The sequence below is a fragment of the Nanorana parkeri genome, unplaced genomic scaffold (assembly GCF_000935625.1).
Source record: "Nanorana parkeri isolate BGI_ZX_2015 unplaced genomic scaffold, ASM93562v1 scaffold6, whole genome shotgun sequence".
In the NCBI taxonomy this organism is placed as follows: domain Eukaryota; kingdom Metazoa; phylum Chordata; class Amphibia; order Anura; family Dicroglossidae; genus Nanorana; species Nanorana parkeri.
In genome coordinates, this window is record NW_017306274.1 from 176,159 (window position 1) to 176,799 (window position 641).

A 641-nucleotide genomic window follows, 5' to 3' on the forward strand; every position below is an offset into this window, starting at 1 on the left:
GTCTTAGATTTACTTTAAATGGTTATTTATTACTCTGTACAGACATTAGTGTAGTGTCTACCACAGCCTGCAGTGTCGCCTCCGGCCAGCAGATGGCGGTGGAGCTCTCACCGTACATTCCAGCCGCGCCGCCGCCCATCTCTTTCTATTGCAGGAAGTAGCCGTCAGCCAATGAGCGCGGCGGATGCCGGTGACGTCAGCGAGCGGGTGAAGAAAGGGGAGATTTGAACTGAGCCGCGGCGGGAATGGCAGAGAGTAGAATGGCGGCGTTGCTGGAGGAGGGAGAGGAGGTGGTCGGCCCGTCCGAGGGGCCCTGTGAGGACATCAGGCAGGGTGAGGAGCGCTGACAGCCTCGGCTGTTCACTTAATGGGAGTGGGGAGGTAGAAGGGGGGAGAGGAGAGAGACAGAGGGCAGTAACCATGGCAACCCATCAGGCTATATCCTCTGCTGCAGTGAGCGGACTCGGGGTGCTCTGTGTTATTCGGGGTGTTGTGGGGACACGCTGCAAGGATAGGGGCAAGAACATCCGGGGGAACCATAAACAACCGGGTGTAGATAATTGTTTGGGTGGGCCCTCCTGTCATTGTTTGGGTGGGCCCTCCTGTCATTGTTTGGGTGGGCCCTCCTGTCATTGTTTGGG

The 641-nt window shown here is 57.6% G+C and overlaps 1 protein-coding gene across 1 annotated transcript in view; it reads left to right on the forward strand.

The window, feature by feature from the left end:
* The first annotated feature begins 260 nt into the window (after nt 1-260).
* SHCBP1 (SHC binding and spindle associated 1) overlaps nt 261-641 on the forward strand; it is a 14,787-nt gene continuing 14,406 nt past the window's right edge. Inside the window, exon 1 of the mRNA XM_018552854.1 lies at nt 261-333. Within this exon, the coding sequence (XP_018408356.1) occupies nt 261-333 (73 nt within the window). The remainder of the gene's footprint in view (nt 334-641) is intronic.